This window comes from Pipistrellus hanaki, assembly GCF_964339955.1.
Source record: "Pipistrellus hanaki genome assembly, chromosome: 12".
NCBI classification, from domain to species: Eukaryota; Metazoa; Chordata; class Mammalia; order Chiroptera; family Vespertilionidae; genus Pipistrellus; species Pipistrellus hanaki.
The window spans coordinates 22,440,063-22,464,109 of record NC_140514.1 but is presented as its reverse complement, the minus strand read 5'-3'; the positions used below and the strand labels follow the sequence as shown (position 1 = coordinate 22,464,109).

Below are 24,047 nucleotides of genomic sequence, written 5' to 3'. Positions count from 1 at the left end.
CCTTCCCTGCCCTTGTCTTCACAATGCCGCTGCCTTACACCCCTATTAGGGACCTGGGGGAACTGTGGTTGAGCATGGTGCCTGCAGCACCTTGGGGAGAGGCATGGTGGCTGCTGTCCCTTCCAGGGGCCAGCAGCGCCCCAGTACATTTGGCGGTAGCAGCAGAGGTAAGCCTCTCACCCCCCCACCCCCCCAGTCTGGGTCCTGAGCATGTCCTGGCACAGAGGTTAACCTTTGGGGGGCACTCCCACCCACCATGGGTTCTGCCTGGGGCATGGCACACCAGTGTGTACGTATGTATGTAGTCAAGGGTCAGTCCACCCCCTCCCTAGGGCTTGTGAGGGTCTGCATTCATCCTACAGACATCCCTGTTCCCCGTGGAAGTATGACATTAACTAGCAAATAGGAAACACCATGAGGGGGTGAGAGAGACCATGGAAGCAAGGAAAACGTTGCATATTTTAGTGCCTTTAACAGCACCTTTCCCCGGGCTTTTGCACAAAGGACCCTGCATTTTCATTTTGCACTTATCAATTAGGGAGCCGGCCTCGGCCGTGGCAGAACCATCTTTCCCAGGTGAGCTATTATTTTAGCATTTGCCATGTGGGCTTTAGATGCTCATGGCCTCTATGAGGCCAAGGTCTCGATTGTTCTCTTCTCTTGAATTGCTCTGAAGACCACGCACAGGCCTGGGCACTACCTACTCTGAATCTGCTTCCGCCACTCCGTCCTCCTTGCTGTTCCTCTGTCACCCCAGGGCCTTTGCACTGGCTCTCTCCCCACCTGGAAAGCCTCAGCTCCAGGTGGGAGGGCTTGGTCCCTCCTCTTTCAGGCCTTTCCTCAGATGTCACCTCATCAATGAATAATTTCCTGACAGCCTGTTAACATTCTAAACCTTCTCTTACTCCCTTCATCCCTGTCCCATTCTCTAACTTTTTTTCCTCCAAAGCACCACCACCAGCAGGCATTCTAAATAACACACTCGTTTGTTTATTGTCTAGAAAACATTCCATAAGGAGGGTGATTCCTTCTGTGTGTTTACTGATACATCTAGAACATTCCCTGGCACCTAGTAGAGGCTTAAACAATATGTCAAATTCAACAAAGAACACGCTCAGCAGGTTCTTATTAGTTTCAGTTGAAGTCCCGCTGCCTGGTCGTGGCTCTTGGAAGCTGCTTCCTTGTCAGGGTCAGAGAGAATAAAGGAGAAACTTGGTGGGTAAGGAATCATTTCCACCTAATCATTAATTTAACTGGCTACTACCTCAGCTCTCGGAGTGTCAGAAAGACGTGCAGTCAGCATGAACACCACACATTGGTGCTCCAGGCCGCGTTAGCTCAGCATTAGGGCCTGTTCTGGGCCAGGCCAGTCACAGGTGCCCCCCTGGACGGGTCACGGCACTCAGTTTTACAGTCCAGCCAGGGTGAGTGTAGGGGAAACAGTGAGAAAATGTGGGCGAACCCAGAGGAGAGGGAGCTGTAGAAGTGCAGGCTTTTGCTCATGTGCTCCCTCTTTCAATAGCCGTGCCACCATTTCCTGCTGGAATTGGGAAGGAACCAGACAATGAGGAGGTCTGTTCTCTGCTAACAAGCAGGGCATGGCGTTCTGCAGGAGCCGAGAGGGGAGCCACAAGGGGAGGGAGGAGCCACAAGGGGAGGGAGGAGCCACAAGGGGAGGGAGGAGCCACAAGGGGAGGAGCCACAAGGGGAGGAGCCACAAGGGGAGGAGCCACAAGGGAAGGGGCTGTGTGCTTCAGGGAGGTGGGGCCACTCTGCGGGGCCTTCAGGTGGGCTCAGTCTGCTGTAAGGGAAGCACGTGATGACATGGAGACTATCTAGGAAGAGCCCAGGTGGGAACAGCTGTCCAACCAGGGGGGATCCTCGGAGTCTCGCTTATAATGTCGGACTAGATTTGTTTCCTCTTTTCCTTGGGGACATTGACTGCCTGACTGAGCCATGCGGCCACCATGCAGCAGCTCAGGGAGGAGGGTGGGACCCCGGGAACCATGGATGAAGGAAGCCAGACCCGGATGAAAGCAACCCCTAAAAGGCAAAACCCTCGGCGTGCTTTTTAGGGCAATGAGAGAGGAACACAGAAAAACCCAAGATGCTCATTATTCGTATCGTTTTAAGTTTAAAAGAAATATGGAAGCTCCTTTGCTTACAAACTTCCAACTTCAAATTATGCCAGATATTATAAGCTCCAAGCAAGAACAAAGTACCTTACCTCTGGATGACAGGGGCAGAGGGTGCCAACTCTCAGGAGCGTGGCGCTGGGCACTAGCTGGCATTTTCAGCTGGTTCCAGAAGTCCAGGACTATGCCTCTTGTCTTCTCCCACTAACACCCGAGAGGGCTGACCGCAGCCTAGGGGCCAGCTGTGAGTTCTGTCTTGTGGGACCAAAGCCGTGGAGGCGCGTGCACATCCCGGCTCCCTGAACCCCTGCAGTCACACAGAGACACATGGCGCCGTGTGATCTCAGCCAACATCTGTGCGAGGGGAAGGGTTTGCGAGTCTGTGTCCTGGAAAAGGAACCCCGGCCCAGCCTGTGTGGCTCCATGGTTGAGCATCATCGACCTATGAACCGGAGGTCACGGTTCAATTCCGGGTCAGGGTTGCAGGCTGGATCCCCAGTAGGAATGCACAGGAAGCAGCTGGTCAATGATTCTCTCTCATCATTGATGTTTCTATCTTTCTCTTCCTCTCTGGAAAATAAATAGATAAATAAATAAATGAAAAGAACCCTGAAATAGTAAAAGGTTCCTTCAAACCAACCAAACACCTGGCTTCTGCAAACGGGTGCTTCTCCCAAGTTTTTGGCTTCCAGACTCACTCCCTGGCTCAGCTGTGGCAAATGATTGCTGAGAACCAGGAAGCAATTCCTCATCTGCAAGTCCATGGGCCGATTTTTAGATGAAAAAGAAGAGCACAGTTAAAACCCTCCCTTCTGACCAGAACCGGTTTGGCTCAGTGGTAGAGCATCGGCCTGCGGACTGAAAGGTCCCAGGTTCGATTCCAGTCATAGGGCATGTACCTTGGTTGTGGGCACATCCCCAGTAGGGGGTGTGCAAGAGGCAGCTGATCAATGACTCTCGTTGATGTTTCTAACTCTCTATCCCTTTCTTTTCCTCCCTGTAAAAAATCAATAAAATGTTAAAAAAAAAACAAAAAAAGAAAACAACAACCCTCCCTTCTGTTTATTCGGAACAGTCCTGTACGTCTTCCATTTCAAGAACTTTCCTGGAGAAGCCCATGGCTTCTCGGCCCTGAAAGGCGGACGGGGAGAGGCCATGAAGGCTGGAGAAAGAGAAGCACAAGGACGTGTGGCTTGAGACTGGCACAGGCCGCTGTGACCTGGTACAGAGAGGCAGGGGCCGGGAGGAGAGAGAGTCACGGCTCCCATTCATTGAGGGTTCATGTGTGCCATGTGCTGCTCTGTATGCCTAACATTCAGTCTTCACTGTTAGAACATACATGTCATCGGCACGGAAACGCAAGCACAAGAGACCATAAGCTCATACACAGCTAGAAAGAGGCATAACTGGTACTTACCTCCTACAGTCTGATTCCAGGATGTGTCCTTTCAATGCCAATGAAGGGCAAGGACACTGGCTGCAGGGAGGAGGCCGGTGGGGGGGTGAGGAGGCAGGAGGGGTAGAGGAGGGGAGGAAAACAGTGAGAGTGCCACTGGGGGTTTACCAAAGGCCTCTGTTCACTTACTCAGGAGGATTTGGGGTTTCACTGACCACTAAAGTGCCTCAAATTGACTACTTACCTTTTCATTTTGTCAAGTAACGACATTAAAAAAATATATATATTCTCAACATCATTTTAGAAAACAAACAAAATAATGTAATTTCCATGCAAAGAAGGACACAATCTCAGAATAAAGGCCAGTTTTTTCAGTTGAATAAATCTTTGTAAAAGTCTGCTTTCATTGTCCTTATTCTCCTCATCTCACTGTGGCTGGTGAAGATGTCCCCATGGGTGGCCCCCATCTCAGGACCCTGACAGGACCACTGCAGGGTCTCCTTGATCCTCCAAAACCCTCTGCAAGGGAGGCAGAAGAAGTCTTGTTAACCAACAGCTTATTAATCAAGAAACCAAACCCAGAAAGGTCAAGAAATTTGTATAAGGACACCCTGTTTTAAAAATGGCAAGGTCACCTTGCCTGTGTGGCTTAGCGGTGGAATGTCAACCCAGGAACCAGGAGGTCATGGTTCAATTCCCAGTCAGGGCACATGTCCGGGTTGAGGGCTCCATCCCCAGTGAGAAACACGCAGGGGGGCAGCTGATCTCTGATGTTTCTCTCTCATCAATGTTTCTATCTCACTGTTCCTCTCTCTCTAAAAATCAATACAAATATATTAAAAAAAAAAAAAGTCAGGACCGGGTTCCAAACCCAGGTTTTCAGACTCCTGGTCCAGTGACCTTTCATTGTATATTTTAAGCCATTCACCAGGTAAACTGACTGGCCATCCGACTGGTTCCTTGTGAGACCTGAATGTTCAGTAAGAGAGGGAGCATTTGTGAGTGTTTCCATTGATAGGGCTGGGAACGGAACAGTTCAGCCAGCCAGAGCCAGTCTGGCTTCAGGGTGAGAGGAGAAGCCCCTCAGGGGTGAGGAAGGAGATATTTCCTCTTCCATCCTCAGGCCCAGCCTAGCGAAGGGCGGGGCACACGGGGCTGGCAAGAAATTCTTGCAGCTTGGAAGTTTTGAATGCGTTTTTATTTAGCAGGATTTACTGTGGAAAGAGAGAAGGAAGGGGGGGCGGGTAATCTCAGACACAATTTGATAGGATGGTACTGGGAGGAGGGAAGAGAGGTCGGAGTCCAGAAAAGAGTTGATGGAGGCACCTTGGGCAGTGAGGGGCGGAGGGAGGCAGCAAGAGGGGGCGTGTGCGTGCGTGTGTGTGTGTGTGTGTGTGTGTGTGTGTGTGTGTGGCAGGGAGGCAGGAGCACTGAATACAGCCTCCCACTGTTCTTAGCATCAAGTCCACACTCCTGATTATGGCTCCCAGCACCCAATGGCCTGGCCCCTGCCCATGCTCTAGCGTTACCCCCACCACTTTTGATTTCCATTCACCAGAGATGCCCCATGGGATCTCACCTCAGGACCTGAGAACCTGCTGTTTCTGCTTCTGGAAATGCCTTCTTTTTTCTTTTTTAAACAGCACTTATTAACGCCTATTCGTCCTTTGGTGACCTCCACGACCCCCATCCTTGGGTGACTTCCCTGACTCCCGTCTACCAGCTGGAGGGGTTGGCAGCCCTGAGCCACATTGGCCCACCTCCAAAAGCAGCGAACATTTAAATGTGTGCTACGTGCATGGAGCCTGTGGGCAGCCCTTCAACCAGCACAGTGCTCCTCTGGCTCATGGGAGTGCCACAGAGCAGACGTTATGCTGCCCTGGGTGGTGTTGGTACCCCAACCTTTCCTTCATGCCTTTGCTATGGTCTGACCTTACATATCCGGTGGCTGGTTAATGTCCTTTCCCACCGAATAGCCAGCTCCCTGAGGGCAGGGCTTTGTTTTTTAAAATTTATTTTGTTTTTATTTTTTTAAATTAAGGTATTACATATGTGTCCTCATCCCTCCATTAACCCCCCACACCCCGCAGGGCTTTGTTTTTGCTGGCCATTGTGCCTACCACCTGGCCTGGAGCCAGGGGCCTGGATGGTGCCCAGTGAGGATTTGTTGATGGCTTCCTTCCTTGTTGTGCTGAGGGCTGCCTGGCTGTGCAGCTGGCATTTTGTTTTCAACTCACACTGTTCTTAGGGGTGGGGTGAAAGCAGTTGGAGGTCATTGGCTGTGTCTAGGAAACTGTCCCCCGGCTACTCAAGGTTGTGTTTTCTTTCTAGCCGAAGGTTCAGAACCCACTGAGTTTGAGGTCCTCTAGTCTAGTAGAGGGGATGATGGAGCCTGTCACTTGGTCAGCAGGTTGGGGCTGGAACTCCCCTGAGAGGCGCAGTCTGGGTAGTTCTGATTCATTGTCAGCTCTGATTGTGTGGGAGGAAGGAGACTTCTACCCTATGCCAAGTGGGGTGAGGCAGGAGCAGGCCCCCAGCACCTGGTAGAGTTGTCATCTGCAATTCAGCCACTAGAGGACACTGTTGTTCCACAGGGAAGAGCCGGGATGGAGGGAGCCATCACAGCAAAGCCACCAGGCGCAAGTGATGACACTGGCTGGCATTTCCTGATCGCCGGTGGTGTGCTAGGCACTTTGAATACGCTACTCCCCTATTCACACAGGAGAGGGGTGATGAAATCTATTTTTACAGATGAAGCAAAGAGGATCAGAGAAATTAAATGATGTTTTCAGGGTGTTGTGCAGCCACCTACTCTACCTGGACTGTTGGCCACGGCACAAACTTCTGTCAGCTGGCTCAGCTTGGCCCATTTTAATCATCCAAACCAATATAGGGGCCGCTGACTTGTGGATAAGTTTTAAAATTGGTTATTAAGATAACTTATTTAAATCCAGAGACCATTATTGTGGGCAGGGGGTGGGGGCAGGAGAGGGAAAGACGGATTTGCCATCCCAGAGAGTTCTCTCCTGGTCTCCTGCTGCAATCCCCACCAGCTGCAATCTCCCTCCTCCTCCAGCCCCACCAGCCCTGAAACAGCTGCCAGAGAGCTCCCTGCGGATTTGGTGGGAGGACTCTCACTGCTGTCCTCTGGTGGCCCCTTTAGCTTCCGGGAGAAAGTCCCGCTCCTTACCCAGCCGCCAAGGTCTTTCATGAGCTGAACCCTGGCTTGCTGTCTGAATCCCCTGCCCCCATTTGCTCATAAACCTGTGCTCTCGGCTCCAGCCCCCTCAGCCACAGCCCTCCATAAAATTAAACATCGTTCAACTTCTCTGATCCTCTCCAACGGCCCTCAGAGCTGCATCCTCCCCGCTGCCCAGTGGGAATACTGTGGTTGTGAGGATGCAGTTACACTGGTAAAGCTGCTGGCGCAGTGCTGACCCACAGCAGGAACCCATCAATGCTCCCTTCTTTCCCTTTCTCAGCCCTTGGAAATGGGCAAGGACAATACAACCCGAGAAGGCAAATTCATGAGGCACAATGCTCCATACAATGCAATCCCTGTGCAAACATTTCCAGCCACAGGCAAATGTCATCAGGGATGATCTTTCGAAGGAGCTGACACTGAGGAAAGCATTTCCTGTACTTTTTTTTTTTTTTCTTTCTCTTGTGCTCAGGCCCAGCTTCAAGGTGACTCGAACGCTCTCTGGTGCCAAACGCCTTGAGGATAAGGACAGGGTGGTAAACCTATGGGTACCCTCGTTGTAGGCCCAACACAGCACTGGGTCTTCAATGGTATCCCCAAGAAAAGATTAGTTTGGACCATTAATTACTGACTTGGGTGCATGAGAAACTGCAGGGATAGGCAGGTCACCTCAGGGTATCATCGTCTGAAACAGAAGCATTATTTTAAGAGCCGGTTGAAGCCCAGAGAAATACTACAGTACGTTCTTCTTCCTGTTGCAGCGCTGGTGGTTTAAAACCACAGGGCATTAGACCCAGAGAGCTATGAGTCTGGCTAGCGAGCGGCTCGATTTGAGCGCGCTGGGCTGGTTGGGCTGGCACGTTCAGACGCAGAAATCGGCAGGACCCGCATCCTGGGTTTGGGGCACTCAAGCGTTGGCCTACCCTTTCCTCCTATTTCTCAGTTTAGCTTTCTTCTGAAGTTTAAAGAGACAAAGCCTACAGACAGACCAGGAACTCAGCCTCTCCCAGGGAGGGTCCCACCGTTCGGATGAAAAGCGGGGTCCCACTCTCAGCTCAGATGCTGCTGACTTCAGCCCAATCTCAGTCTCACCCTCAGAGTTCCAGCTTCTCCCCGTCCAATGTCCCATCGAACCTGCCTACTCTGGGTTTGCATGTCAGGTAAATTCTCTGATCAATATGCATGTGCCTCTTCCTGTTCCACGACCAAGGCACCTTTAGTACTGGTTAGTCTGCCTGTGTGTGTTTTCATAATCTAAGTCACCAAAGGCCCTTTGAACATTGTAAACATGCTCTACAGAGATTATCCTTGCCTTTGGTGATCTCAGTAACTGTGTTATATGGCATTTAAACTCTCTGGGTGGGCTTGTATACCACTCTTTTAGAACCACTGGAGCCCAGCTGTGTGGCTCAATGTTTGAGCATCGACCTATGAACCAGGAGGTCATGGTTTGGTTCCCAGTCAGGGCACATGCCTGAGTGTTGGCCTCGATCCCCAGTGTGGGGCAGGCAGGAGGCAGCCCTTCAGTGAGTCTCATCATTGATGTTTCTCTCTCTCTCCCTCTCCCTTCCTCTCTGAAATCAGTAAAACTATATTAAACAAACAAACAAACAGAACCACAGGAAAAACTGACTGCTGTTATTCCCACGAGAGATGGGGACTCTAAAGGACTTGTCCAAGGCCATTCAACAAGGTACCGATGGGACAGGACCTCTGGCTCTTGTGGCAGCAGCCTTGCTAGTGAGACTTCCGTTCATGCTCTGTAGTATTGCCCCTGAGGCCACATGCAAACATATTGCTGCTGCAGCTGCTAAAGATGGAGCAAATGCAGAAGGTAGCACCTGTGGGCAGGTGGGTGTGGCCAAGGATGGCCAGCCAGGCAGGGAACCCTGGCAGGAAGCTGCAGAAAGATTGAGATTCCTGGGCCCTGGAAAGAGCTCCCCAGCCCCCCAATTCTCTCTTTACTTCCTGAAATTCTTAACGAAGGAATAAAACCTTGCAGTCCAAGTTGAGAGAGCTGAGTGCAAACCCCAGCTCTGATCCTTCCTGGCTGGGCTCCTTGGGCAGCACACCCAGCCTCTCTGAGACTTTGTTTAAAGGCCTGTTAGGTGGAGCTTTAGATAATTACCTATTTTACAGGCGTGTGAGGATTAAATTAAAACTGCACAAAGTGACCCTACCCGGTTTGACTCGTGATTAGAGCATCGGCCTGAGGACAGAAGGGTTCCAGGTTTGATTCCAGTCAAGGGCATATGCCTGGATTGCAGGCTCTATCCTCAGTGTGGGGCATGCAGGAGGCAGCCAATCAATGATTCCCTCTCATCATTGATGTTTCCATCTCTCACTCCCTCTCCCTTCCTGAAATCAATATATATATATATGAAATGCACATAGTGGGCTTAGTACCCTGCCTAACTTATGCTGCTCAACAAGTGGTTGTTATTGTAAATGTGCAGATGGTGTGGCTGTGGTGTTTTTTTATGTTTTCTTTTTGCTTCTCTTGGTTTTTAGCAAATTAACAAGCACTGCTTTTGCAGGAAAAAAAAAAAGAAAGAAAAAAAGATGGTTTTTAATAATAATAAAGTGTTGATACCCAGACACATGGAGGAAAATCAGATATGAAACAAATTTATGCTAGAACTTAAATAAATGAATGTAGAGCATTTTCAGAGAAATAGTAGGGTTTGCATTTATCAGAGGTTAGCATCTATCGCTGCGGTGATTCTGTTTACTTTTCATGTTTTATGTATACAGCCTCTCCTAGCAAAGCTGTAACACGGGTGGATAAGCCTGCATTGCTAGGCTTACAAACCAGCTCTCAGGCCGGTGGACCCTCAGAAGTGGGCATGCTGGGTTGTGTGTGTGTGTGTGTGTGTGTGTGTGTGTGTGCATGACTTTCCCAGGCTTGCCCAGGAGTCACGTGGAAGCTGCGCGAGTTTCTGCAGCAGCTCTTGGAGCCTCCCCTCCCGCCTCCATTCTTTCCCGCTGGCAGCCCCTTCATTTCATCTCTGGTGAAGGGACAGGTCCACTGTTTCCTTTGTCAGTTAAATTGCCTTTAAAAAAAAAAAAAGAAAAAAAAAATATATATATATATATATTTGCTATTGATTTTTTACAGAGAGAAAGGGAGAGAGATAGAGAGTTAGAAACATCGATGAGAGAAAGTCATCAATCAGCTGCCTCTTGCACACCTCCCACTGGGAATGTGCCTGCAAGCAAGGCACATGCCCTTGACCAGAATTGAACCAGGGACCTTTCAGTCCGCAGGCTGATGCTCTATCCACTGAGCCAAACTGGTTCCGGCTAAATTGCCTTTAAGGTGGGTTCCTTTCAGTTCAGGTATTTTTGTTCATGTTGCCTGTTGCATAAGAAACTGAGGGAGCGCTGAAATGCAGAATTCACCTGGGTTTGTGCAAAGGCTTGGGGTAGCATGGTGGCATCTGTGGTCCCTTTGTACGTTTACAAATTTTCCTGAAATTCAGAACTGACCATTGAGTACAGGTTTGACTGGAGCAAGCTAGTGGTTCGTTGTTTTGCCATCTTCTAGAAAGGCCAAGCGATGGGCTTCTGATCCCAGACCTGTGATGTCTCTCCCGAGCCATGCACTAACGTCCTTCTTCTCCTCTCCCCCACCCATAGGCACAGAGAGAAGAGCGGGAAGAACAGAGCCGCCACGTGGGCAGGAGGCGGTGGCCGATGCTGCTGCGGTCAGCGGGGCCTGAGAGCACAACCTAAAGGGTTAGCTCACCACCCGAGGGCTCCTGTGGTCTGGCAGACCCTGGGAAGTCACAGGAAATAACCAAGGTTTTATTATCCTGGGTACCCCGCATCCAGACAGGGGTGAGTCCGGTTTATTTTAGGATGCAAAACGTATCTTTTCCCGTTTTTTGTTTTGCCTGACTGCAGTATAAGAAATGTCTCCTGGCTTTGGAAAACACAGCAAATTTTTATAGGTTGTTGTGAAATTCAATAAATTGCTAAGTATAAAGGCACTTAGAACAATCCCTGGCACTATTAAGCATTCTCTGTGTTAGCTGTAGCTGTTTTTTCGTTTTGTTTACCTGTTTATTCTAAACCTTCCTTAAGTGAACACGCATAACTATTCTCCCCTAATTCAAAAGCTCACTTGTATCAAACATCACAGAGGTCAATATCATCGAATAACCACAGGCACTGGGACGAGTTTCTCTGGGGGACCTTTAACACAAGGGACCCACGTTAAAGGTTCTCCCTCCGACCTCCCGAATCTCACCTCCCTATGGCCCTGTGACTGCATCTGATCCATTCTGAGAGGTGGAACCCAACATTTATTTCCCTTCTCTTTGGTTTTTGTTAATCCTTACCCGAGAATATGTTTCCATTGATTTTCAGAGAGAGTGGAAGGGCGGGGGACAGACACACCGAGAGAAACATTGATATGAGAAGGACACATTGATTGGTTGCCTCTTACATGTGCCCTGACCAGGGTTGGGGATTGAGCCCTTGACCAGAATCAAACCCAGGACCCTTCAGTTCGCAGGTCGATGCTCTATCCCCTGAACCAAACTGGTTCCCTTCTTTTTAATAAGAAAATGTTGTTTTTAGAGAAAGGGTCAGGAGTGTGGCTGGGAGTTGGACAACTCCAGATTGGGGCAAAGGTGACCAAGCTCTCACTGGGCCCTAGGGGTAAGGGAGAGGACAATGTCAGGGTCAGGCATCAAGAAGTGAGCTATGGCCCTGGCTGGTTTGGCTCAGTGGATAGAGCGTCGGCCTGTGATCTGAAAGGTCCCAGGTTCAATTCCAGCCATGGCCACATGCCCGGGTTGCTGGCTCGATCCCCAGTAGGTGGCGTGCAGGAGGCAGCCAATCAATGATTCTCTCTCATCATTGATGTTTCTCTCTTTCCTCTCCCTTCTCCGAGATTTATTTATTTATTTATTTATTTATTTATTTATGGGATGTGTGACCTGTGACAAGGCAGTCCCGAGTACTGTGCAGCCACCCACGAGGCAATTCCATCATGGGATTTCAATGTGACCAGGATGTGCATGAACCAATAGGCTAGGAGCAAAATTGCTAGAAGCCAGAGGCTGGCCTGGGGCTGCAGGGGCTGTTTCTTGGGGTCAAACATTGCAACCTTTCCTGGGTGCTCATTTATTCATTTATTTACCTAACAGGCCTTTCATTCATTGATTCCAAAAATATTGATGGAGCACCGACTGTGACGCAGCCTTGGCACGGAGGCTGCAGCAGGAAACAAGACAGATAGAAATCCCTTTCTGGAAGGAGCTGTGTTCTTGTGGGGGAGGCAGACGACAAGCAAGATAAGTAAGTAAAATATTCACTGAGTTAGATAGTGGTGAGTGTTGAAGAGGAAAAGTGGGGGAAGGAAGATAGGAAGTGGAGAGGGAGCAATGGGATTAGCCACGTGGCAGGCCTCACTGATAAGTGACATTTACCACCCAAGGAAGGGCCGTGAGGGAGGGAGTCACACAGGTGTCTGGGAACTTCTTTGCTGAGCTCCCAAAGAAGCATGGCCTCCACCGGCAGGAGTGGGGAGGGCCTGGCTCCAAGACAATCCCAGGGAAAGCTGCCCAAGGAATGAGTGCCCGGTGAGGTTTTTATTCTGCAAAGGGAAATACGAAGTGTGCCTGTGTGTGTTTATAAAGGAAAACTGAGGATCATAATAGATGATATTTAGTAAATACAAGACACATACTTGCAAAATCATCATCATACTGCATCTTCTTTCTAAAGAATTATGTATATAAGTTATAAATCATAGCGTAGAACAAGACCTTAGCAACCATCTGGTGTTAACGTTTTTCCAAATTTGCCAGAAGGGAAGAATCCACTGGGTTTAAAGACACAGATTCCAGCCCGCCTTCCCCCTTCTGGGGCATCTGTAAGAGACCCAGGTGATGCTGTAACAAGTGAGCTTGGGAGATACGGATGGATCCATCCTTGTATTTACCGAAGAGGAAGTTGAGCCCTAGAGAGAGGGGATGTCTTACTTAAGGTAGAATTGGTCAGTTAAATAGAGCCAGATATAATACTTAGATTTCCAAACTCATGAAAGATTGGTTATTATATTTAAATTCAGGATCCAACAAGACACAAAATATAAAAATGAACACCAGGGCAGTCACCTGCTTGGAGCACCAGATGTACACAAGATGGATTAGTTACCATGACTGATCCCCAAACTCAGCACAGAGTGATCTGTCAGCCAAGTCTGCAGGGGAAATGGGTTGGGTTCATTTTCATGCACCATTCACAGGGTGCAAGAAAATGATGTATAAGAATTTTATTTGAGCCCTTGTTGGTTTAGCTCAGTGGATAGAGCGTCGGCCTGAGGACTGAAGGGTCCTGGGTTCAATTCCAGTCAAGGGCACATGCTCGGGTTTCGGGATCAATCCTCAGGAGGGGGTGTGCAGGAGGCAACCGATCAATGATTCTCATTGATGTTTCTATCTCCCTCTCCATCTCCCTTCCTCTCTGAAATCAATAAAAATACATTAAAAAATTAAAAAAAGAATTTCCTTCGATAAGAAAAGCTTTACCTTTAACAAACAAATCTGAAAACCCATCTGAAGGTCCAGTACCCTTGTTAGAGCAATGACAGGAATAAAGAGGGAGAAAACAACAAAAAGGCAAGTCCAGCCCCTCTCAGTCAGAATGAGTGCCTCCCTGGAACTGGTCTCAGTGGGCAGTCTGGAGTCTCACCCTCTCAACAGGCCCTGGATAACTCTGTGTTTGAAGGGAGCCCAGGGTATACTTTTTGGAAACAGATCTTTTCTGATGCTGCCAAACGTTCTTCACTGGAATGGGATGTGTGACCTGTGACAAGTCATAGGACCCTCTGGGCCTTGATGGTCACACCTGGACAAGAGGAATTTATTATTCCTCCGAGGGGTGGGCTGGATGCCTGCCCCAGGCTCTTTGCAGCTGTGGCCTCTCTGAATCAGAGGCCTGCTAGTAAGGACGGAGGAGTTTGTGTGCGTGTGTGTATGTGTATATGTGTGTGTGTGTGCGCGCGTGTGCATGCATATGTGATTGTGTGTGTGTGTGTGTGTGTACTGTGCATATGATGAGCACCCTGCCACACGCGTGGGAACTCAGGCACCACACTGCTCCAGTTATGTGGTTGGGTGACCACATCTGTGGCTGTGGCTGCTCAGGAAAGCTGGCTTCTTGGGGAAAGAAGTTTCTCTTTCCAAGCCTGCTGTGTGGGCTTGTGAGGAGACACACAATTGCCTTTGTCATTTGTCCTTCCTGTGTGAGGACAAAAGCCCTTTCAGTGGCTGTGGAATGTACAAAAAGTTCTGTGCCCGAGGGCTGTCTGGTCCTGTCCTGGATCCTGCAGGCGGGGGATCAGCGGGGAGGAGGCCACTTCACCTGAGCTTCCACCTGCCCTGCAGCCTGCCCTGCACCAGTGGGGACCGCCGCACCGAAGGCACATGAAGAGGTAGGTACCACTGCAGACACTGGTAGTGACTGCAACAACTAGTCCCAATCATGGCCGAGGCACGGTGGGCCTGCTGCAGGTGGGCGAGGGGCCAGGCAGGGCTTTGCTGCCTCATCCAACTCCCAACCCTGGGGGCTGCAGCGGTGTCACCCCATTTTGCAGCTGAGATGCCTGGTCTTCAGCGGGGAGCGGCACAGAGACTCCTGAGACAGCGGAGCAGGCAGTGAAAGGCAGGGCAAGGAAGAAACTCACCAGCTCAAGAGCAGAACAACAGGGCCTCAACCGGTAGTGTTTCTGCTTTTTACTTATTTTATTTTTATTGATTTCTAAGAGGAAGGGAGAGGAAGAGAGAAACATCAATGATGAGAGAGAATCATGGATCGGCTGCCTCCTGCATGCCTCCTACTGGGGACTGAGTCCACAACCCAGGCATGTGCCCTTGACCGGAATTGAACCCAGGACCCTTTGGTCTGCAGGCTGATGCTCTATCCACTGAGCCAAACCGGCTAGTGTGGAAGTGTTTATGCTTTTATCTCAAGTGTAAACAAAACAAAAAATTACAATCATCACTTTGGAGGGGGGATAAAGAATAACCTGCCACCATCCTAACTTGATAGTGGCACAGGAGGCCTTTTCTCGTTGTTGTCACATTGCTGGGTGTGCCCATGGCCACACAGCCAGACGCCTCCCCTCACTGCCAAGTGTCTGTGGGGCTGTGCTATTTCCGGAGCACAGTCTGTCCAGGTTGCTGTTGTCTGCATTTTTCTGACGAGGATGCGGTACTTCGGGTGCTGCCGCCAGCCAGTGCTAAACTTTGTTCTAGTTTCAAAATGTACATGAACAAGTGCCGGTGGAAGTGCCCAGGACCAGGTCTGAGCAGCCAGCCCCCAGGAGAGTCCCCCGTGTCTGCTCGCAGGGCGGGAGGGGACAGATTCGTGTGTTCTAGAGCCATCTGCGTGAGGTCTGTCCAAGGCCACGAAGGCCACGTCTCTGGGGTGGATTGTGAAAATCTTACAATTTCCCAAGCAAGGAAGGAAGAAAGGAGAGAGAGAGAGAAGCAGAGGGAGAAGGGTGTGGGGATCAAACCAGCTTTTATATGTGATCTTGTTTAAACGAGACTCTTTATCAAAGAGTAACTCTAAACTTTGGTCTTTCTTATTACCTCAGCTCCCCGGGGAATGGGTTTGTGACTTTAGGGTTCCAGGAAGCGGGATTAAATTGCCTCTTAGCGATAAGAGCCCCGCATACGCAGATAAGGTTGACAGCGTTGGGGAAGTGGGGCATTCTTTAGCTCTCTGGTTCTTACCACCGGACTAAGAATAAAATCAACACAAGACTAGATTAACCAGAGAAAAACCAACTTAGTACTGCACACGGGAGAATCACAACATGACACTCAGATCAGAAAATAAGGCTCAACAAGAGGGGAGACACGTGTCCTACTCTTTGTAATACTTTAAACAATAATACATTTTTTGGGGGAAAAAAAGAAAAAAGAAGGCTCAAAGAATGATCAGAGCAGAAACCTTTTTATACTGTTTAGACAAAGAAACAATAAAGTTGTGAGAAATTGATGGGACAAAGAAAGGAATCTAAGGGAAGTCCGGGGCCTGGGTGGTAAAGTAGCCAAGGCGGTACAAAGCTGCTGACACAAGTTTCAACTGATTCTTTTGACTCTTGTGATAAGATTGTCTCGGGGCCTCGGGAGCAGGAGGGCACCTCTCACATGGGAGATTTATCTTCTACTTGCAGGGCACAGAGAGGTCAGGGTTTTCTTCTTGCACACAGGCAGTTTCCTAAGTAACTGTAACTCTGAATAATCAGTGTACGTTGTGGGTTACCTTGGGATGGCCTGCTCTGGGCCGCAGCCATAGACATGGGGGGAGAGGAATTCTCTGTGTCCCATGGATACGTTCTCTGCTCCCCATTATCTAGATCCATGTCTTCTGTTGCATAAGGTGGGCACCAACACGGAGGGCAGCTGACCCCTGGTTATGGAGCAGCATCTGACAGCACAGCCTGAGGGGCTGCAGGACAGGGGGGACCCTGACGGATGAGCCATGCTGTGGCAGGGAATGTCCAGTCCTGTGGTGGCTCTGCAGGCGCAGGGCATCCATTTTAAAATCTCTATTAAGTTGCTATTATGTGCCTAACACTCTGGTAGATGCTCTGGAAAGGACTCCAAGTAGTTGTCTTTATAATTAAATGTGTATTTCCTGACTACCAAGTTCACAGTACTGCGTTAGAGAAACAAGCAACCATAGCAACACTGTAGAGTGTATGGGGTGGGGTGGGGTGAGGTGGGGAGTGACTAGGCTCTGCAATTCAAATGGCGGGGGTGGGGGGGGGGTGGAAGCCACACTGGCTGTGTGACTTGGTAAATCACCTCTCGTTGCCTCCATTTTCTCACGGGAATACTTTTTCAGCGTTGTCACGAGGACTGAGTACAAAGTGCTTAGCACAGTAAGTGCTGAAGAGATATTAACCACCATTTATTATTATTATCATCTAAGACGCTGACCCTTGCCCTTCTGTGGTTTGCAATCTAAAGTTCACAGTAAATAGACATGTCTCAAAACGCGGCAGAACTGGACCTGGTTATTGCTGATAAGTGTGTCAGAGAAGGACACAGACACTTCAGCAGGAACCATTAAAGAAGGCTGCAGGGGGGGAGATGAAGAACAGGGCCTTCAGGATTGGGCCGGAATTTAGTACGTGAGGACATGCTAGCTGGGAACACACGGCACATACAAGGATATGGAGGCAGCAAAACGCCCAGCCTGTTTGTGGGGTGCCAGCTTGCTTTGGCTTGGACTCAGCTAAAGCCCCGTAGGGGTGTCTTGAGAAATAAAGTTGGAGATTTGAAAAATCAGTGCCAGGTGGCAGCCTGTGGAGTTTGAACTTCATTGTGTGTGCAAGAGAAAGCCACCGGGGGGGGGGGGGGGGGGGGGGAGTTTGAGAAGGAATCGGGATCTGCTTCTCCTGCCTTTCCTGGCGATGGTCTGTGTTCAAATCCTGAGGTGATGCTGAACTTACCTCACCAGGTCTGCAGACTCTCCCGGCTTCATCTTCTTGCAAACCAGTCAGCTGGAGGGCAGGGCCTGTCCCGTGAGCAAAAAGGCCCTTTCCCATTCCTCCCACTGTGTACATAAGAAACATCCAAACCTGCAGAGAACTTTTATGAGCTTATTTGAGCCAAACTGACAACATTGCCAGGAAGCAAGGTCTCAAATGCTCTGGAGAATGACAATTTCGCAGTTTGTTTTATACATTTGGAATTAAGGAGGGAACATAAGGAAGATTACATGAAAGTGGGAGAAAGCAAGGCAGGATTGGGTGACAGGCTAGTGAAGGGGATTCAGGAGATGTACAGGAACCGAGCTCAAATTCTCAGGGAACAAGTTACCGTCTGTGTGTCCTCGGCCTTCTACCATCTCCAAGCCTCAGCCTTCTTGCCCTGTTATACCTGTAAGAATAACAAATGCTGGATAAATGGGACTTATCATTATAATGGACATTAAGCTTTTTCAAATACAGTAATATAATAGAAAAAAAATTAAATATGCCCTAGGTTGCATCCTGGGTATTTTACAAGCCTTTTTCCCCAGACCAAACTAGAAGGGAATAGGTTTAGGGAAGCTCAGCTCACAAGGTCATGCAGCTGCACACACACAAACTCTGTTCCAACGTGGCCATGGCATCCCCCATTCCTCACACCGAGCTTCTGAGCGAAGTCTGTGGTTCTAAAAGTTCTAATTAGGAAAAGACACAATAATGGTACACATTTTCTCAGAGCTCTTATATCAACAAACTGCCTGCCACAGAGGGCAAGAAAACAATATGTCAGCCTCTACACATCCCAGCTGGCGTTAATCAGCGGCTCTATTTGGCTTGATGCCAGGTCTAATTGGCCAGTATTTCACTGCCCAACTCTGGGACAGTCACAATGTATTGTTTTATTTTTATTTAAAAAATATATTTTATTGATTTTTTACAGAGAGGAAGGGAGAGAAACGGAGAGTTAGAAACATCGATGAGAGAAACATCGACCAGCTTCCTCCTGCACACTCCCCACTGGGGATGTGCCCACAACCAAGGTACATGCCCTTGACCAGAATCCAACTTGGGACCCTTGAGTCTGCAGGGCGACACTCTATCCAAACCAGTCAGGGCAATGTGTTGTTTTATTGCTAATTAGTGACCCGATGCACAGATTCATGCACATTGAAAGAAAATTAATTAGAAGGTCACCAGTGGGGTGGTACTGGGCAAGATGGGCCAGACACACCCTGGAGACAACCCCCTGTGGTCCCTCCCTGGCTGGCCACACCTGGGGTGGCACCGTGGCTCAAAGGGTATCTGTGGAGTGAGCGGCTACCCTACGGCAGGTGGGGTCACTCGGCCTAGCCTGTGGGGATTGGGCTGAAACCAGGTCTCCGACATCCCCCGAGGGGTCCTGTAGTGCAAGAGGGCACTTTGCAAAGTTGCCATTGTACAGGGTGTGGAACGCAAATGCAAGTGTGCAGTAAACCAGATTTGGGCCAACAATGCCCCAGGACAGCATAACCCACAGCAAAGGTGGAATCGTGTGGCCCTTTGAGGAATCAGGCTCCCTCCTCTTTGGTTTTGGGGTGTGTCACCTGAGAACCACTGCTGCCAAGTCACTGCAGGTCAGCAGTTCCTGCGTTGAATGTCTGCCCACTAGTGGTCAGTGCACTTCATAGCTACCAGTCAGATGGACACTTAGCAATTAGCCTTTTTTATTTTTATTTAAAAAATTTAAAAATATATATATTTTATTGATTTAGCCTTTTTAAAAAAAACATATATTTTATTGATTATTACAGAGAGCAAGGGAGAGGGATAGAGAGTTAGAAACATCAATGAGAGAGAATCATTGATCAGCTGCCTCCTGCACATCCACAACTGGGAATGTGCCTGCAACCAAGGTACATGCCCTTGGCTGGAATCGAACCTGGGACCCTTCAGTCCTGAGGCTGACACTCCATCCACTGAGCCAAACTGATTAGGGCAGTATATTAGCTTTTTATAGCTATAGATGGGCTCAATGTTCAAATGGAAATAGAATATTTTCCCATCATTTTGATGATAATTTTTTTCCACGTTTTTATTTTTTATTTTTATTGTGGCAAAATATGTACAATATAAAATTTCTTGCAGAACTGAAACTCCATGCCCATTAAAAAATAACTCTCCATTCCCTTTGCCCTCTTTGCCCCTGGCAACCACCATTCCACTTTCTGTTTCTAAGTATCTACTCTAAGTTTCCTATATAATAAAACCCCAATATGCAAATTAATCAATGGCTGAACAACTGGTCACTATGATGTACATTGACTACCAGGGGCAGACACTCAATGCAGGAGCTGCCCCCTGGTGGTCAGTGCGCTCCCATGGGGAAGCACTGCTTATCCAGAAGCCAGGCTCACGGCTAGCGAACACAGCAGCGGTAAGGGCTAGGTGTTCCGGACTGCGAGAGGGCACAGGCTGGACTGAGAGACCCCCCTCCCCCCAGTGCACGAAAATTTGTGCACTGGGCCCAAGTCTCATATACATGGAATCATACAGGATTTATTTATATTTGTGTGTGATTGGCTTATTCCACTTAGCATAATGTCTTCGAGGTTCATCCATATTGTAGCATATGGGAGAATTTCCCACCCCCCCCCATTTTTTTTTAGAGTTTCTTTCCTTTTATTCAAAACTCAAGCAGTGCCTCTTCCGTAAAATTGTCTTCAACTACCCTAGTCACAGTAACCTCTCTGATCTTCCTCTGAAGCAGCTATTTCTCCCTTGCAATGCTAGGCAGAGTGGCCATTATATGGTATCTGGAGTGTAAGCCCCTTGAGGGCAGGAACTCAGCTTAATGTAGATACCTGTGTATCCTCCATAGTCTGTACATAGTTGAATAACCACTCACCTATATTGTCTGATTTTCCTTGCTGTTCCATTGAGAGTTGTCCCTATACTAAGAGAAAAATTATTAAAAGGTAAAAAACTTGGTTGGCTGAGGCTTGGGGAAACTGATGTAATAGAATTTGATCTTCATGGCCTAGAGAAGGGAATTTTATAAATGTCCAGCTCTTTAGATTAGATAAACAGCTACCAGTCAATCCTTTATGTAAAAAGCCCACGATGGCATATATGGGTAAATAAATAGTGTAATAGTGTTTGCTGAGCTGTGTGCAAGCCCAGCAGCAAAGCAGCAGGACCCACTGACATTCTTCTTCATTTCCAGTGTAGGGACAACAGTTTTTAAAATTTTTTACATATATATATATTTTTAAAAAGTATATATTTTTATTATTTCAAAGAGGAAGGGAGAGGGAGGTAGAAACAATATCAATAGTGAGAGAGAATCATTGATTGGCTGCCTCCTGCATGCCCCCTACTGGAGATCCAGCCTACAACCTGGGCATGTGCCTTGACTGGGAATGGAACCATGACCTTCTGGTTCATAGGTCGATGCTCAACTGCTGAGCCATGCCAGCCGGGCTCTGGGAAAATAGCTTTATCAGTCTGGAGGAATTGTCCAGGCCAAGCTCTATGACCCTAAGATATTCCATGTTTCCTTTGATTGTATTGTGCTGTTTGTGCTGAGAAAGCTGTGTGTGTGTGTGTGTGTGTGTGTGTGTGTGTTGGGGGTAAATGAGAATATAGGCCCTACCTTGTTATAGTTGTAGTGAGGATTAATAATGCAAATTTGCTGGCATAGCATGACTTACAATAAATGTTATTTTTCTCTTCTTCACTTTCCTTCTTAGCCAACAATGATATGATAATATCAGTATTAATAAAACAACAACAATCTACACTAATAAAAGAGAAACATGCAAATTGACCATCACTCTGCTACACCCACCAGCCAATCAGGAAGGAATATGCAAATTAGAAGGCCAAAGATGGTGGCCACCCAGTTGCTCCAGGTGTGGAGTTGAGAGGCAGGGCAGGATACCTGCTATGAGAGGAAGGGCGGAGGGTGAAGGGATCTACAGGAGCGGCATTCCAGCGCAGTGAAGGCAAAGACTGCAGACTCTGGAGTCTGAAGTGAAGACCAAGACGGCAGACTCCAGCTGGGGTCTGCAGCAAAGATGAAGAATATTTATCTAGGCACCATGATAAAGAAACCCAAGCTCAAGTCATGATCTCTGCCCTTAAAAAATACACAATCTTATTAGAGCGAGTGGATGATAAAAGTGCAATAACATCAGAATGTAGGGCACCAATACAGAGGCAATTGCTAGGATTGTTTGTTCCAATAATTAGTACAAGTATGTGCTGTGAATTAAATAAAAATATATGTGTGGAAGTAGCTGCTTCATGAGTATGACATCCCTTACTATTTTAAAGGAAGCTGAGTTCCATATGAACTGTGTACTATGCTATGATATCTGAGGCCCAGGACAAGGGAGGCCCTAAGTGTACTATGCTTTGATATTTGAGTCATTCTTTATTGTTCAATGTGATTTATTTCTGTACGCCTCAGTTTTGTAATAGTTAAATTATTAGAATAAAACATCTTGCTATAAAATATTACTAGAAGATCAAATGATCAGTTGACATTTATTGTTATTTTCTATAAATGAGCACAATTCTGGTATGCTAAAGTGATAGGTATTATAGAAATATTCAGATAGGGAGACTTACAGACTTGATTACAAGTGAGGCTTATTATTACAACCCAAATTTATTGCTTAAAAAAAAAAAGCAGGGAGCCAACTAGAAACCGAACCAAATATAAGCCCTTGAAGGGCAAATGTAAATTGGATAAGCTTTGCTATTACAAGAGCAAGAAGAAAAAATTTAGATGCAAGAATGAAAACCACATTGCATCCACTCTAAGTAGCTGTTCAAGAAAAAGAATAATATACTATGAAAATTTTATTACAGATTGTAAATTTGTTTAAAGAGGATTTCCTAGAGTAGGTGATATTTCAGTTAATTTTTTTTAAATGTGAAGAGGTTAGCTAGATAAGAAAAAGGTGTAGGGGTCCCGAATTGCAGGCAGGGCTGAGGGACACCCCCTCCATGCACAAATTTCATGCATCTGGCCTCTAGTATTATAATACTTTGTATTTTTCATATTCATCTGAGTTTCATCAGTCCCTGTAAAGTAGCTGAAGTTGGGATTTTTAATTCCATTTGTCAGATAGAGACAACTCCAAGATCAGAGTTGCACTGAAGTAATAGAAATAATATGGTTACAATTGTATAGAGGTCCTATCTGCAAACATAAAAATGGGTTGTTTTCCTGTAAGCCAAACTCCCTTCCCTATATTTTTTTCCTTCCTTCCTTCTTTCCTTCTTTCCTTCTTTCCTTCTTTCCTTCCTTCCTTCCTTCCTTCCTTCCTTCCTTCCTTCCTTCCTTCCTTCCAATTTACAGGCGGGTGGGAAGAAACATTTTGTTCCTATACATTCTCTCCTTAGGTAATTTCATCCACACACTGGTCTATAATTACCATCTATACATAGATGACTCATACAAAGATCTTTAGAGCTCTCCTCTGAGTTCCAAACTGGTACATGCAGCTAGTTGCCTATTCATCACCAACTCTTGAAGTTCTCAAATGCACCTCAAATTCAACAAAAGCAAATCTAATCCTGTAGTTCTTCTTAAAACCCTTCAATTTTTCCCATTGTTCTAAGAAAATGGATGGCACTAAATAGCCTACTGTGTTGTGCGTCATCTAGCCCCTGCTACCTCGCTTACATCACCTTTCCCCATCCCCTTGTAGGGACCCACTTAGAATTCCAGATTTAGCATGAAGATTATTTTAAGCTGAAGACATTTGGGATTCAACAGATGCAGGAAAAAAGCCTTCTTGGAGCGTCCCTTATCTGACTAAAATAAGAATCTTCTGGAAAAAGAGGCTGCCAGAATTCCATCTTTAGGGTAGCTTTTACTCTTGAAGGAGAACCAAGACTAAATCAGCCATAAACCCCTTCTCTGGGGAATTTTATGAGCACGAAGAAGTCAGAAAGATCACTTGTACCAGCTTGAACAAGCATTATCACCAACTTTCTTATCTATTTGTTCTTCTAGAAACTTGTTTGTCTTTTCTAAAGAAGCCCATTTGTTCTTCCCGTAGTGGCCCTCTCTCCCCATCCCTTTCCCCTACTGAATTAAGTATGTAAGCCTTTGACTCGAAACATTTATTGAGCTACTTCTTTTGTAGCTTGATATATATTCATGCATATAAATATTTTCTTTTCTCCCGTTAGTTTAATTCACAGGCCTCCAGCACTGAACCTAAGAGGGTGGAGTAAAAGCTTTTCCTCTCGGACACCTTTGTGATCTTTGTGCTTCCTTACATTGGTTTCATCTTAGTCTCAGGATACCTCCTTCTAGAGACCTCTGCTCATGCTCTTTTCTTTTCTAGAAATGCTTTTCCCTTCTCTGGGTACCTATTAACTACTACTCATTTTCAGAATTCAGTTCAAGCAGCACCCCTGAAAGGAAGTCATCTCTGACTTTCCAATTTTAGGCTTTCAGGTCCTCCTGTACTTTCCCTTTGTAGCACTTGTTACAGTCGCAATGAAAATTTATATGATTATTTGACTCATGTCCTCCCCCAGTGTAAGCTGCTTGGTGGTAGGGGTTCTGCCTATTTTTGTTCACCATTGTATTCTAAGTTCTTAGCACCAAGTAGGCACCGAAGGAAAAAAAAATGACTGAGTCAATGTCTGACTAAAGGGTAGAGAAAAACTGCACCTATGGCAGACTAGAACCACTCCCTTAGGATCCTTCTTTCAAACCAAAGACATGTGGAGCCCCTACATTACAAGTCTTTGAAGGTTTAGTTATAAACCCCGGGGCAAAACAAACTCAAGACAGCTAATGCTAGT

The 24,047-nt window shown here is 47.3% G+C and overlaps 1 protein-coding gene across 1 annotated transcript in view; it reads right to left on the bottom strand.

The window, feature by feature from the left end:
• EPCAM (epithelial cell adhesion molecule) overlaps positions 1–12,455 on the bottom strand; it is a 56,952-nt gene extending 44,497 nt beyond the window's left edge. The window contains exons 1-2 of the mRNA XM_084901020.1: positions 12,432–12,455; positions 2,228–2,442 (exon numbers count right to left, since the gene is read on the bottom strand). Of these exons, the coding sequence (XP_084757146.1) occupies positions 2,228–2,291 (64 nt within the window). The 5' untranslated portion in view covers positions 2,292–2,442; positions 12,432–12,455. The remainder of the gene's footprint in view (positions 1–2,227; positions 2,443–12,431) is intronic.
• Positions 12,456–24,047: the final 11,592 nt, after the last annotated feature.